Source organism: Gobius niger (assembly GCF_951799975.1).
Source record: "Gobius niger genome assembly, chromosome: 13".
Classification (NCBI taxonomy): domain Eukaryota; kingdom Metazoa; phylum Chordata; class Actinopteri; order Gobiiformes; family Gobiidae; genus Gobius; species Gobius niger.
In genome coordinates, this window is record NC_136864.1 from 20,149,683 (window position 1) to 20,163,021 (window position 13,339).

General features: G+C 40.0%; 1 protein-coding gene across 2 annotated transcripts in view; it reads right to left on the reverse strand.

Annotated features, from left to right (window-relative positions):
* The window catches only part of LOC306973181 (ephrin type-B receptor 1), a 180,808-nt gene that overhangs the window by 25,408 nt on the left and 142,061 nt on the right, over positions 1 to 13,339 (reverse strand). For both annotated transcript variants that reach the window (XM_079570033.1, XM_079570032.1), the window contains exons 7-9: positions 10,437 to 10,599; positions 7,610 to 7,718; positions 5,762 to 5,826 (exon numbers count right to left, since the gene is read on the reverse strand). In XM_079570033.1, coding sequence (XP_079426159.1) covers positions 5,762 to 5,826; positions 7,610 to 7,718; positions 10,437 to 10,599 — 337 coding nt within the window. The remainder of the gene's footprint in view (positions 1 to 5,761; positions 5,827 to 7,609; positions 7,719 to 10,436; positions 10,600 to 13,339) is intronic.

Here is a 13,339-nt window from a genome sequence, read left to right on the forward strand (position 1 = left end):
TGTTTTCAGCGGGATTTGTCAAAATACATTGTTCAACAGGTAAATATGACCTGTTGAATACTACTTTTTTTTAACCACAATAAGCTGTGTCTATATCTACATACAAACCCACTTCATGCACTTTATGTGTTCAAACTTTTTTCACTCAGGGCCGTATACAGACAAATATACAAACAACTGGGTCGCACTTAGTAGAGGTCAGATATATAACTTAACCTCTATTGTATTGAAGTTAGCAAATTCAATAAACTATGCTTTTTGCAGCGGGCCAGTTAAAAGTGGGCCGTGGAGTTGGCCCACGAGCCGTAGTTTGGTAAAAACTAACAGATTCAAATTAGCTGTACAGTAAAAAAAAAAGATGAAAAAAAAAAAAGGTCTTGGGGGGATTCTTTTTAGCATTCTCATAGTCGCTAACAGATCGCATGCAATTTCATAAGCCAAATTACAATAAACAACTCTTTTCATTTACGGAGATCAAGGCATATTTTCTTACATTGATTATTGGGCCAAATCCATTCAATCAGAAACAACAGGTCCCCTAGGCCCTCTTGGGCTTGTGAAGATCTACTTGAAATCATTACACACAATTAGTGGACAGCATATCCATTGGGAACACATTAGTGCTTTAGGTTGTGGTCACTAATCCATCCCCTGCCTCTATATGCATAATGAGTCGCCTTTCCTTCGTGAGCACAAACTCATTATCCATCACTCACAAGCCCTTTATGCAGAGTACGGCTTATTAGCACAGAAATAGTAGTTTGTAATACAGATATTTATTGTGCAGTGTAATATTAATCTTGCATTTGACTCTTTTATACATATGGTTGCAATTCAATCCTGTGGGTTAAAGGCCAATCAACTGTTAATTCCCACCAAGAAGGTTATACAGTGCTGCTAAGTATGTATAACCTTTTCAAGACAACGCTGAAAGTAATCTTCAAATTCTAATTTTATTTCCTTAAAAAGTCACAGAACTTTGAGATAGCGGCAGATGAAGGTCTTGGGTCTTGAGAAATCCATAGGTCAAGTTAATAATGCCTTAAGCACAGGTCATCTGGTTATATTGGCTGCAATATGAACAGTATTGCCATGAGTGGGCAGGTTTTACATCTGCTACTTTTTTTTTTTTTTTAGCTATTTGGTAACAATTGGTGACAACAAAATCATACAATCAGAATTTTTTTTCCCAAAAGTCTCTTCTCAGATTGGCATGACAGGACTAATGTTATTTTCACTGTATTATCAATTCGGCTCTTGCAGAGTTAGTCACGTAGTGTTTCCCGTTACGGTGAAACAAGTGAGAGATGCGCTTATTGAGACTTTAAACAGAAAATGTGTCAATTGTCAAGAGCCCCGTAAAGGGAAACTACTGCATCTTAAGAGTAAATGTTCAATATTCAAGTGACAACAAAGCTATAGCCATTGTATATGATAAACTCTTTCATGTTTGACGTTTAATTAACAAATGCCGGCAGGTTGGTGATGTTTTGGGTGTAAAGGGAATAGAAGTATTCAAGTGTAGCCGCAATTTTGAAAAAAAAGCAATTAAAAAACATCCTAAAGGCTTTGATGGAAGTTCAATTCTATATAAAAACAACACATGAAAGCGCTCGGTCTGTTGGCATTTCCCATTTGCGCATTTTTTAATTTTTTTTTCTTAATGAGCGTGCGTCATATAACCTAGTGCCCATCGAGGGTTAAAATCTCATCGTCGAGTCCCTGTCATAACCACCGCAAGCGTTCAGCCGAAACACTCCATTTACTGCAGAGTGAGAAGTTCCCCTGGTGATTTGTGTCACGCCACACACGGAGAGGCAGAGGCCTGACATGTATGGCACCGGCAATGAGCCGCCGGGTACTGCCTGGCACAATAGTGATGCTCGGGAATTTCATCAAAAACAATTGGCTGAGTGGCACTGTTTTATTGTTGCTTTGAATCCACGTAATTACAACACTGTCAGTCAAATCTGTGGGAAAACAATGCTTTGGTGGGTTCGGGGGGGTTGAGGAATTAAACCTATGAATAGGATTTCTTATCAGTGTTGCATGTCCTTTCCACTCCAAATGACTTGTCTGATGATTGCAGCTGCGGGCATCTCTCATCTTTTGTTTGTTTTTTTTTCTTTCCTCTGTTCGTGTTAATTGCGTTTGGTCATTTGAAGGAGAACCACAAAAGTGACTTTGTGGACACCAGCCATCTTAATGAGCCATCGCACAGAGTAAGTGTATAGGAGCGCTTTGCTGTGTCAGGCTCGACAGAACTAACCCCCCCCCCCCCCCCCCTGGAGTTGAGTCCTTTTTCCTTGACTGCCAGGTCTGCGCTGCATAAGCCTGTGGAGGGGAGAGTGTTTCCAGGTTGGACATGTGCTGCTGCGGGCTCTCGCCTCATCAGCCGGAGCCACGGGAGAGCTTACACGACTTAATCACGCCTATCACACAGCCTGGAGAGAAGACTGTCAGTCACAGGGAAAAAAATGCTGTGTATTTTTACTTATAGCTTTTTTTATCTACAACACCTATGATTCAAGTGTATTATAGTATATAATGGAACAACAGATGGACATCAAAGTGTATACCTGGAAAGCAAAATGTGGCAGAATTCTTTTTTTTTGTTTTTTTGCTTTTTTGTTCTTTAAATGTAAATGTAAATGACATTAATGTGCCTATTGTTTTGGCATATTACACAAGAATCTCAACCTCCTTGGACTTCTTAAAGTGATAGTCTGTAAGTTTGCAAAGTGAGGAGAGATGAGAGTGAAATTTGAAAGTAAACAATCAAATTCGTCCCCTGTTTAACCAGAAAGCCCGTCTTCTAGTTTGCCGAACGAGGAGAGCAGGAACAGGATTTTCCAAAGTAAACGATCAAGCTCCTCCCCCTCCCTCATGATTGGATCAGACAGGCTGCTCCACAGGAAAAGCTCGTCTCATTGGTAAACGCAGGAGACTTTGATTAGTTGCTGAGATCCAGGAAGGAGGGACTTTACAAAAAATTCTATTTATATATTATTACTTACTTTACATCAAAATGCAAGACCAGGTGATCGAATTTGCAGATTTTGTAAAATTTGTAAAACATTTAGACTTCCAGACTATCACTTTAAAGTGGACATGCAAAGTCAACTCTTTTTATTGAGCTTTAAACCATGTTATAACGTTGCTACCTTGTCCAAGACAAACCTAGAATAGTATATCACTAAATTCACGCAGTTTTGAGTAACCCTTGGGCAATCATGTTAAATTTAGCTGTTTCTTCTTCTACAGTGTCAACACTTTGTTCTGTACTTCCTGGATAAAGTTCCGTCAATGTAAAAAAAAATACAAAAATGTCCACCACGAGAATTAATGTGGTTAAAATGAATGTCCTCCCCAAATTCTTGTTTCTGTTCCAGTGCCTACCTATTTTTTTATCTAAAGGTTTTTTCAAAAGCATGGACTCAATTATAACTCAATTTCTGTGGAATGGTAAGAGACCTAGAGTTAGGCTAAAAGTTCTTCAGAATTGCAAATTTGATGGTGGCCTTTCTCTACCAAATTTGAAATTTTATTATTGGGCTACGAACATAACAAGAACTATATTTTGGCTAAAATTGGTCAACATACCTTGGTGTCAGTTGGAAATACAATCATGTCCCTCGTCCTCTTTACTGGCGATACTAGCTGGCGCAGCTTTAGTCAACCCCTCTGGCTTTACTAGTAACCCAGTGGTCATTTCCACATTAAAGATATGGTTTCAATTTAGGAAGCAGTTTAAATTTCTCATTCCCACCTCATCAAGCCCATTGTTGAGGAATCATGCGTTCAAACCTGCATTAACTGACTCTACTTTCACTTTATGGCATGACAAGGGGCTGAAATGTTTTAAGGATTTTTATAAAGAGGGTGTTTTTTGTTCTTTTACAGAGCTAGCTAGCGAGTTCAATCTCCCACCATCACATCTTTTTAGGTACTTTCAAATTAGGAGCTGTGTAAAAGTTTTATTTCCTAATTTCCCACAACTCCCCCCTGATCAGACATGGGATGATCTTTTACGATTGAATCTTTCACAAAAATCTTTAATTTCAAAAGTCTATGGTACTATCCAGTCTTATGATGATCATTTAACCATTGGGATAAAGGAGGCTTGGGAGAAAGAGTTGGGCCTAACCTTTAATGTTGATTGGTGGGACTCGGTTTTGGGCCGTATTCACAAAACCTCCATTTGCGCCCGCTTGACCTTAATACAATTTAAAGTAGTGTTCAGATGTCATTATTCAAAAACCCGGCTATCACAAATTTTTCCAAATATAATTGATGTCTGTGACAGATGTTCTGGTTCACCCTGCAATCTTGCACATATGTTTTTCTTCTGCCCAACTCTAGTGAATATCTGGCAAACTTATTTTGACACCATGTCTAAAGTTCTCCTCAAGACCATTGATATATCCCCTCATTTAGCTGTTTTTGGTACTCCTCAAGACTACACCCGTTTTTCATTAGTGCAGCTAGAGGTCCTGGCTTTCACTTCCTTGATAGTGAGACGCCATCTTCTCCTTAATTGGAAAGCAACAAATGCCCCGTCCAACACACTTTGGATCACTGAGATCATGTCCTTTCTAAAATTGGAAAAAATAAGATACTCCAAACAAGGTAATCTCGCAAAATTTCACAATAAATGGCAACCATTTATGCAATTTTTCCAGGCTAACTAAGCCCAATTCCAACACACTCTAGTTTATTTTATTTATTTTATTTTATTATTACTATTATTATTTTATTTTTTATTTTTTATTTATTTGTTTTAAGGTAAAGTGTTATACCAACGCAATATATAGTAAGTTCATTAAATTATGATGAATGAATACGCTTTAATTTTTTTAATTATTATTTTCGCAATTACATACCAATTGTATTTACTTTTGTTGCACCTTAAATATATATTGTTTATATTTATATTGGAATTATTTGTGGGTTATTTTACTTTTTAATATTATTTTTCTTCCCTTTTTTTAAATTTATTTATTTTTTTTAATTTTTTTTTAATTAATATTTATTTATTCTCTTAATTCCTTTTTTTGTGTTTGTTTTAGTTTGGTTTTTGTACATATAAAAAAAATGAAAAATTTGTATACAAATATGTTTGTTAGTGTTATCCAAGTGCTTTGACTTTTTTGTTGTTGTATGCATACCAATAAATATATGAAACAGAAAAATGTCCACCACATTTTTAAAGCCCGTAATCCAGTTCCGAGCTCAAAGTGTGTTTATCGTGCCGTGCTGAAGCTGTAAACCGCGCCGTAAAATGAAACTAGACGCTAGATTTTCAATAAGTCATTCCTACAGCTGCCAGCGGGAGGAGCCCCAGTCAAAGTCTTCACCAGCTCTCGCTATTTCATTGTTAAAGAGAATGAATTTCAAATCATAAAATACCAATACTGTCTATTTTAAGCCCCATTTGCATGATATGTCCTAACCACTAACCACTGTGACATGCTTACACTGTAATACAGAGTTGTACCAAATTATTCAGCATCAAAGACGCGACACCTCTCATCCAGGAGGCTTCCTCAGTTCACTATGATTGAACACTCATGGACAACAGACAAATGTATCCACCAACACCTCAGACAGAGCCACATGCAAACACATTTTCCCACCCCGCTTAAAATTGATTCCAGAGCGGTTGAAGGCCACGCATGCTTGTGTTTGGATGGCGTGATGGTGATCTCACATGCAAACTTTCAAACGTATATATTTCTCCTAAATACAAGAAAACACTCACCTCTGCCTGTGCTGTAGTGCTGCAGCTTGTCACTGTACACAGCCTCCTTAGAGTACGCCCTTTTCCTGGAAGACCAACAGAAATGCAGGGTCAGAAATGAGTGAAGGCTGGCGCCGTGAAAATATGCGTCAACTCATTAGTGGACTGTGAAGCTTCAAAAAAAAAAAAAAAAAGTGACGTGGCTGAATTGTAATGGGTCTGTGCGGGGGTTAGCGGTGGCAAATGAAGTTTATGAAAATGAGCAGATTTTTAATTATAGCTTGATAGGATCTCAGCGCTTTTCATCTGTCTCCTCTGCCTTGGCATCAAAAGAGTGCGGGACCGTTTGATGAACACTTACATGCTCGGGGAGTCGCACGTAGAAAATTTGACTTTCATACATCTAAAAGGAGCGGGCTAGGCATGTGACAATGTGACAAAATGCTCCCCGAAATTAAATTGACTTTAAGCAAAAGAGAAGAGGACAGAGTCAGGAAGGAGGAAATGTCGTGGGAGTGAATGAGCGGATCGTGTTTCATTCCGCGCCTGCAGTCTCACTTGTTTTTCGTCAATCGAGCCGTAATAACGAACATGTGAAAGAAGAGCTCACGAGATCTCACAGCATAATCACCAGAGGAAGGCCTTGTCGAAAAGTGTCAGACAAATTTCAAGGACTGACAAAATTTATCATCTTGTTATTATGTATTAATAAAAGAGGCTACAAGGCTCAGTAGTTATGTGTGGAAAACTGAAATGCTCTCTGATTAGAAGAACATAATGCTAGGGTTGACATGACATGATCATTCAAAGGAATCTTAATGATGGAGTATTGAAATAATGACTCCTACAACCATGGCGAATTGTTGATGGTATAACTGCCGTGAGAGCTCCCTGCCTGGATGTATACGTTAGATGCAATTGTCTGCTCCCCGACAAACAGTTGTGACACAATCGACACCACACACGAGGAGTGCTGCGACAAATAATCGCTCGTGAGAAAGGCTTATCTGGCCACACCTCCTTGAACTCAGACAGAGGCAAATCGAGCTCAGTATTGGCCCCAAACTCATCTCCGGCTGAAGTTTTGCTTGTTTTCCTTCAAAGCAGAACATAAGCGCCACTGCAGGTGTCGTAGCATGTTGTGCTATTTTTACTCATCATTATCCGTGAGAGTAAATACTACTCTAACAGTAAAGACACACCTAGAGAAGGATATTGTACATTGTGCCACAACTCAATGGCACAATAATGATCATTTTCTTCACTCAAACTTGGCTGTAAAAACTGTTTAAGTGGCGCTAGCTTGCAGTTAGCTTTACCCGTTAGCCTGTTAGCGTCATCTTTGTGATTCTATTAGTGTGTATTGCACTTCCGACCCGGAGGCAGGGAAGTTGCAAGGGTGTTTTTTCTGGACAGAGAAACCAGGGGGGGGGATGAAAGACACCCCAATCATATTACCCCCAGAGGGACTACGAAAAGGATTCATTAAGGTAAACAAGTTACTTCGTTCTTCTTTAAACTAATAGATTGAATCAAACGGTAAAATATGTGAGTTCACATTTCACATGCTCCTAGACCGAATATTCTACTCAACACTTTGCCCCAAGTGCTAATGTTTTAGAGTTGAACTGTTATAAATTATGTATGGTATTTTTCTGTGTTTATTTATTTCATTGTGTTTTGTTTTGTTGCTGTAGCTGCCGAGAGCAATCCCACCGGCATACGTAGTCTTACTTTAGAGAACGTATCTCTGGATGAGAATGCGGCTGCTTTTGAAAGACACAGTGCATATATACCAGACATTCAGAGAAATGCATTGGGTTATGAAGTGGCTTACACTCTCTTGCAATGTAACAGTGGTGTGTTTACCTGCTGCAAACAATAGAGATGGCCACGAGCGACACAATGAAGACCACTCCTGCTGCGGCTGAACCTGCTATCAGGGGCAGCTGCTCTCTCAGCTCCGACTTGAAGTCATCTGTCACAAAACACAGGAAAAAAAAATAAGAAGGGATGTGTTATTGACCAAAGTATACAATTTACTAGACGAAGGAATGTTGTGAGAGTCAGCACTTGATGTGTACACGTCAGCCAAGGAACTGGGGCAATCTCACAATGACAAAAAAATACATTAAAATGGCACTATTTGTTTGCAGCAATCCAAATTTGCACAATACACTAGTTTAAGTGACGCGACCTGTTTATTTACCATTGTGTGTCCAGGAAAATCCCTACAATATGAGAGACTTGCTCGGTTTTTGGCAAGAATGAGTGACGCCTTCTGCTTCATAAAGCGCGTGTAGCTGCATCTGTCAAGATGAGCGGGCAAGAAAGTGCACCTTGAAATGTTACTTCAGAAGTGTTGAAACGCAGGTCACCTTCTGCCAATCGCTGCCCAAACACGTTATAAATACACATTGGACAGTGGAGGGGGGGGGAAAAAAGAGAAAAATAGAAAAAGAAAAGTAATCCTGTTATCTTTTTATTGCAAGGTGTCTCCCTTCAACTATTTCCAGACACTATGGTTATGGTGATAGGCTTTAACATGCCGTGGGAAGGCTCCTACATGCAGAATGGGCCCCAGTGGATAGAAGCGATAAAGAGGAGAGAAACGCACCTTCGGATACGGCGCTACAATGAGCAAAATTCACAGTGACAAGAATTGCTCACTCTTTTAGCTTGCGAGAATATATCAACGAACCCGCCAAAATTGAGTCGTCTACGCTCCGTAAAAAAAAAAGGAAAAAAAGAAAGGTAGATGGGAATGCACTGAAAAGATCAGGCCCCTTGCAACAAAAAATAAAAAAAATAAAATAAAAGTTGATTTCATAAGACAGCTAGAAATCTGACAGTCATCCATAATTCCCATTACTGAACCATTAGCGGACGGGAGGGGGGGGCAATGAATCAGTCACCTTAGCCGCGGCCCACTCACATTTCCTTCATCACACCTGTCAATCACCTGTGCGGAGGAGGTGGGGGAGGGAGGGTTGGAGGGTGCATGTGTGTAGGGGAGAGGTACATTTTGCAGAGGTGTATTATAGAAACGTGCTGGCAGACAGACAAAGGTGATTATAGTAGCCGGGAGTGGAGCCATGGGAAGAATGACATGATGGAAGAGGGTCTGGGAGAGGTTGCGCGGGGCAGAGGTGCTTCGGAGAGCAAGTAAAACTGTAATGTAGGATGTTTCAGAGAGAACGTCGTGAAAATATCACCTGACAACAAACGCTGCCGTCGTTCAATCCAAAATTATGACGACGACTGTTCCACTAATGCGTGGTTGGTACTATATTCCGAAATTTGACTTAACCGTTTCCTCGTGTAAGAGTTTCTTGTTGCACGTCTGTGTGGGAATGACTGTCTAAATCTCTATGTTGTTTGCTGTTAATTGCTTTGAAGCCTCCCGTGTCTTGGCGCGGGTCCAGCAGTTGAACAGTTTTGTGCGTTGGAAATGAGCGAGAGAAAGAAAGAGAGAGAGAGAGCGAACGAACATCCGCGAGGGAGTGTTCCGGGGGCCACTCTACATCTGCCGCGTGCAGTTAAACAGTCACGTTCATCATCATTATCTCTCATCCCTGAGCCCCACGCTGCCCCATCCATCGCCATCATCTGCATTAACACAATACAACTTGAAAATGTCACCCCTGTCGGATGCATTATGGACTGGGAGGGGAGAGACTATAGGCAGCCCAGAGAGGGGACCTTTTGAACTGCTTCACCGCAGAGTAGGCTTTACTTTTTTTAACACAAAAAATGTGCAAAGAGTTCCAGGGGTAAAAAACAACAACAACATTGTCCTGCATATTTCATATTTTAAGATTGATATAGTGAATTTCTCCACTGTGATACAAACATTGTCTTATCTTATCTTATTGTCATATCAATTCACAATATCACACAAATGCAGTTTGTAGTTGTTGTGTCTGAAGATGACATTAAGGCCAAATGACAATATTTGTGCAGTGATAGGAAGAAGTCAAAAACATTTGGTGCTTAGATAACTAAAGAATTGATTTAATTGAATACAGATCAGAGAGTAAATTTAAACAGTTCAGCCGGGCTATAGCCCTGATGGAGACGCTTCTTATGTGCATTTTAGTTATTTAGAAAACCAAACTGCACAATCTAAACTTACTCTTTCACACCCATTGTTTGTTGATTACACTAGTTTTGCAGTTTTCTGATCAGCTAAGCAGGCGGTTACACCCTTGAGTGTTTTTGAAGAAACGATTTACGCGCTAATGTAGTAAAGAGTCACATCAGTCACACTATTACACTCACTTATGACTTTAATGTAATTTTGTACACATTTCTCCCGGCATTTTCCTTTCAGACCTAGCTAGCAAACCTATGTTGCCAGTAAAGCAGGTGCTGCTGGTCTCTACCCCACCATTAACAATAATCTGCTCAAACTGTAATCACAGCCTATGCATTCTGGGACAGCTTGACAGCAACAGAAGGGCTGTGTGGGAAAAAAAGAAACAATTAGCGACGCATTTTTTAAATTAATGCGAAAATAAACACTTAACTGTACACATATTCAAATGATCTGCACACACCTTGCAACACTGGAGACTGATGCTATCAAGCATAATGCTAACCGCTAACAAATGCACAGAGGAGTGAGTGAGAGACTGAGAGTGTGACGCGTGGAGATGGACAAAGCCATGGTGTCTCCTGGCGTGCAGATCCTTACCATCTGTGAGGGTTTGGAAGCACATCTTGCTGCTGAATTTGCCAAAGCCCGCCACGGTCCGAGCGCGCACCTGCACCACATAGACCGTACCTGGCCGCAGTCCCTCCACCCGCGCCGTGTTGGTCTGGCTGCGCAGGACGGTGGAGTTAATCTCAGCGTGGTCCTGGAAGAGCAGCAGACAGAAGGGAAAGGGTTAGGGAGGGCAAGCAGATGGGCTCTAAACAGTGCAAAACTAAAACATGAAGCTTTGGGGTTGTTTGTGCCTCTCGGTGCTCCCACGGAGGAGTGGGATGTTGCGGAACAGGAGCCGAGGTAGCACTACTTGGTCACATAGGGCTGTGGCAGGAATTAGGGGTAAACTGGAGGAATATTGTAGGATGGCACAGTGAATAGTCACCACGTAAGACGCACCATGCAGGCTTTTTTTATGAAATAATAAATGAAAGAAATGTTCATATTGAATAATGTAAATAGCTTCAACACAATTATCCACAGGGAGTCAGCGTGTACTCCAAACCTCTTAACTCCCACATTAACTGAGTGCATTTTCTTCAGTTCAGTTTTACCCAAATGCCTTTTACCCAAAAAGCTTCTCGACTGGAGCTTACAGCCTATCGGCCAGAAAAACGCCTCATTTGAACGCTGACCTACAAAAGTCATCCAGAAGGATCTTTTCCCTCGCATTGTTGCCACATTGTCATGACTTTTTTGACATTTTTAGCCATATTTTAGTTCATCATCACATTTTCATAATTTGTTTATGACATTTTTTCCTTTTTTCATCAAATTTTTTAAATAATTTTTTCATCACTTTTTTCATCAGTTTTTTGTCATTTTTTCATTACTATTTTTTTCATCGTTTCTGTCACATTTTTGTAGTTTTTTCATCACATTGTTTTAATCATTTTTTTATCACATTTTTTAAATCATTTTTTTATTACTTTTTTTGTTATTTTTCCATCACTTTTTTTGTCATTTTTCCCATCACTTTTTTATCATTTTGTCATCACTCTGAAGTCATTTTTTCATCACAGTTTTTCATCACATTTTTTCATCACTTTTTTTAAAATTTTTGTATCACTTTCTTGTCGTTTTTTCATCTCTTTGAAGTCATTTTTTACAGCACTTTTGGGCCATTTTTCCATCACATTTTTTCATTATTTTTTTTCATTTTTTCATCTCTTTGAAGTCATTTTTTACCATCTTTGTTTTTAAAATTTTTGTTTTTTACTTTGAAAAAAAAAATCATCACAATTTTTTTTCCTTGTTTCTTTCACTTTTTTGTCATTTTTTATCACTTTGAAGTCATTTTTCACCACATTTTTGTCTGTTGCTTTTCTGTTGCTTTTTTCAACACAGTTTTGTTAGGTTTTTCTGACTTTTTCATCCTCGCTTTCGTCTTCTTTCTTTTGCTATTTTGTAGGGGTTTTTTCAAGAAGCTTTAAGATTTGGTTACAGTCAAACTGGAGAAAATGTGCTCGGAGAAGGACGGGGTTAAGAGATGAATGAGGCAATATACCTAGTCAAGAGAAGGAACTACTACCAAACACATTCTGGGTATGTCTTTGCTGTTGCACAGATATTGTTATATTTCAGACAATACCGAATATGTTAATTCCATTTCGGTCTTGGCCCCACATGTAGAATGAAATGGCATCTTCTTTGACTTGAAATGTCATGTCAAATGTCTCTTTCATCGAGGGCCCTGTTTCACAGATGGTGTCCGCTTGCATGCATTGGCTGTGGAGTGCTCTTGAAACAATGCTGCGCCGCACACTGCAGTGTAGGAATCTGCTCTCGGGGATCAGTAATTACTTAGGCCTGTCACCTTCCTCTAACCCAGAGCGAATATGACAGCCAGAAAATAAGACTGCGCCCACTCTACACCCACTGCTGCACACGGCTGAGAGAACCAAGCAGTAAAAAGCGGGGTAAAATACCTGGTGTCAGGAACATACAGTAAACAGAGGCCCGGCTGTTTGTGCTTGTTTAATATGGGGCAACATCTTACAAATATGACTACGCTTTTTTCAATCAAAATCTTTATTGCTCTTTGTCGTTCTTATTGTTCTTATACTTTTCCATTTAAACCACGCTCCCCATACAAGGACGAAAACATATCAAGCCAGAAGTGGATGGAGGCCGATATCAGGAAGCGATAAAGAACCAGAGGCGCAGGCGACCCACACAGACATGTTATGCGATCTGATTGGCGTAATTGAATCATTCCGGCTGCTCCGTCATTGAGCAGATGAGGTAAACATAGCTATGAAATCAGCGACTGCGCTAACCCCCCCGCGCCTCCCACACGGCCGCATTATGATGAGTGCAATCACATTAACTGTACTGGGGGCTTGATGAAGACAAATGTTGGGGGAAAGAGGAAGGGGAGTTAACCGCAACAAGTTTTCCAGAGGAGAGCCGCGTCTGAATGGAAAGATGAATGCGGCTAATTTACGCAGTGTCTCAAAGTGTTCGCATTCTCGTCTCGTGTGACAGCGCGCGCGGAAATGTTGAGGATTAGGATTATCGTTAAAGGCAATAAATGCATTTTCCTTTTTCCTCTCTTCGGTCATGTTGTAGCTTCGAGACTTATCCTTTATCACCCATATAATTGCAACCGAGCTATGTTCCTGTGTGTAATGTAAGCATAAATGACTTGGTGTACAGTGTGTCATCCAATGCTTATCTTAGCGCTGTAAAACTGAGTGTAGTGTTTATTCAATACGACACTGCGAGCCTTAGCTAACATACATAGAAGGGTACTGTATTTATTTGAACAGAAACTTTGCTCTGTAGAACCGCTGACAATCGGCTGCATTACATCAAAGTTGTTTATTTGATCAAGGACAAGAAGGTAAAGCAGTCCCTCAAGTGTCGGAAACATTATCCTCTATCCGTCT